Source organism: Mandrillus leucophaeus, unplaced genomic scaffold, assembly GCF_000951045.1.
Source record: "Mandrillus leucophaeus isolate KB7577 unplaced genomic scaffold, Mleu.le_1.0 Scaffold19, whole genome shotgun sequence".
Lineage (NCBI taxonomy): Eukaryota > Metazoa > Chordata > Mammalia > Primates > Cercopithecidae > Mandrillus > Mandrillus leucophaeus.
Window position 1 is genome coordinate 6,001,362 of NW_012101920.1, and position 2,033 is coordinate 6,003,394.

General features: G+C 48.0%; 1 protein-coding gene across 1 annotated transcript in view; it reads left to right on the forward strand.

Moving 5' to 3' along the window:
* Nucleotides 1-2,033, forward strand: part of LOC105538332 (protein FAM209B-like) — a 17,785-nt gene that overhangs the window by 6,475 nt on the left and 9,277 nt on the right. The window contains exon 2 of the mRNA XM_011978178.1: nt 715-773. Coding sequence (XP_011833568.1) covers nt 715-773 — 59 coding nt within the window. The remainder of the gene's footprint in view (nt 1-714; nt 774-2,033) is intronic.

The window sequence follows — 2,033 nt, forward strand, 5'->3', positions numbered from 1 at the left end:
CCATCCATCTACCCACCCACCCATCCACCCTCCCACCCATTCATCCATCCATTCAACAACATACTGAGTATATACTGTATGCCATTTTGGCAAGGAGCAGGAGTGGAGGACAAAGTCGTAGGCAGGAAAAGGATTGTGGAAAAGTGGTCCAGGCAGATGTCAGGACAAAGGGAAGAGTTTGCTCAAGTGTGTCATATGGAGGAGCAGAGAGGACGCTGGCAGGGCAGGTGGGAATGGAGGAAGTTGGGTTTGCTGGGTTGATAAGGGCCGGATCAGACATCATTTTACAGAAGGATTCATTGGGCAGCTAGGGTCTATACCACATGTGTTCTTTTCTTTTCCCCTAGACTACTCAGCAGAATTTATTTATTTTTTTTAGAGACGGAATCTTGCTCTGTTGCCCAGGTTGTAGTGCAATGGCATCATCTGAGCTCACTGTAGCCGCAACTCCTGGATTCAAGCGTCTCTCCTGCCTCAGCCTCCTGAGTAGCTGAGATTACAGGCATGCAACACCACACTTGGCTAATTTTCTTTTTTTTTTTTTTTTTTTTTTAGTATTTTTAGTGGAGACAGTGTTTCGCCATGTTGGCCAGGCTGGTCTTGAACTCCTGACCTCAGATGATCTGCCCACCTTGGCCTCCCAAAGTGCTGGGATTACAGGCATGAGCCACTGCCTCTGGCTACAGCTTGTAGAACTTCTTTGTCACTCCACAGAGCTCAGCACAATTTAAGCCACAGCGAGGGTGCCCAGCAGACCCTTGATTATTTCCTATGTAGCATAAAGTTCTGCTCCTCAGGAGTAAATCTGCGAATCAGAGCCTTCCTCAGGAAGACAGCTCTACAGATGACCCAGGGGAACAAGTACAAGCCGTGCGTTCCAGCACCCAGGATTTCTTGTTTCATGTCATTGTAAAGAACTCATGGGTTCTGGTATACTGTGGAGTCCTAGGTTTATTCCCAGCCTCGGCCTCAGTTGTCAAGCCGGCTGTTCCTTCTCACTTGGGGGATTCAGCCCCTTCCCATTTTACCCACCAACTCCTAATCATCTCCCCTCCTCTACTCAACCATCTTTTTCTGGACACTCTTCCTGCATAACCTAGTTTGGAGCAGTCCCCTTGTGCTAGTCTCTAAACCTTCCTGTTCTTATCACAATTTTTTTTCTTTTCTTTTTTTTTTTGAGATGGGAGTTTCGCTCTTGTTGCGCAGGCTGGAGTGCAGTGGCGCGATCTCAGCTCACCGCAGCCTCTGCCTCCCAGGTTCAAGCAATTCTCCTGCCTCAGCCTCCCGAGTAGCTGGGATTACAGGCATGTGCCAACACGCCCGACTAATTTTGTATTTTTAGTAGAGACAGAGTTTCTCCATGTTGGTCAGGCTGGTCTTAAACTCCTGACCTCAGGTGATTCCACCTCGGCCTCCCAAAGTGCTGGGATTACAGGCGTGAGCCACTGCGCCTGGCCCAATGTATAGTCTTTTTTTCTTTTTTTTTTTTTTTTCGGAGACTGAGACCTACTCTGTTGCCCAGGCTGGAGTGCAGTGGTGTGATCTCAGCTCACTATAACCTCTGCCTCCCAGGTTCAAGTGATTCTCCTACCTCAGCCTCCCAAGTAGCTGGGATTACAGGCACATGCCACCATGCCCCGCTAATCTGTGTATTTTTAGCAGAGATGGGGTTTCACCATGTTGGCCAGGCTGGTCTTGAACTTCTGACCTCGGGTGATCCGCCCGCCTTAGCCTCCCAAAAGGCTGGGATTACAGGTGTGAGCCAACAGGCCCGGCTCCAAAGTGTACTCTTAACCCAAGGCAGGCACATACTGCTGCTGTCAATGATGGTGTGAGGTAATAGGGAGTGGTGGGGACCGTGGAGGCAATATGACCACAGGATGGATGATTTCACTTGGCTCCAGCAGGAGACTGGTTCTATGACAGTGTGGGCCCAGTGCTTCCAGAACTCTCATATTTTCTTTTCTTTTCGTTTTTTGTTTTCTTTCGTTCTTTTTTTTTTTTTTTTTTTTTTTTTTTTTTTTTTTTTTTTT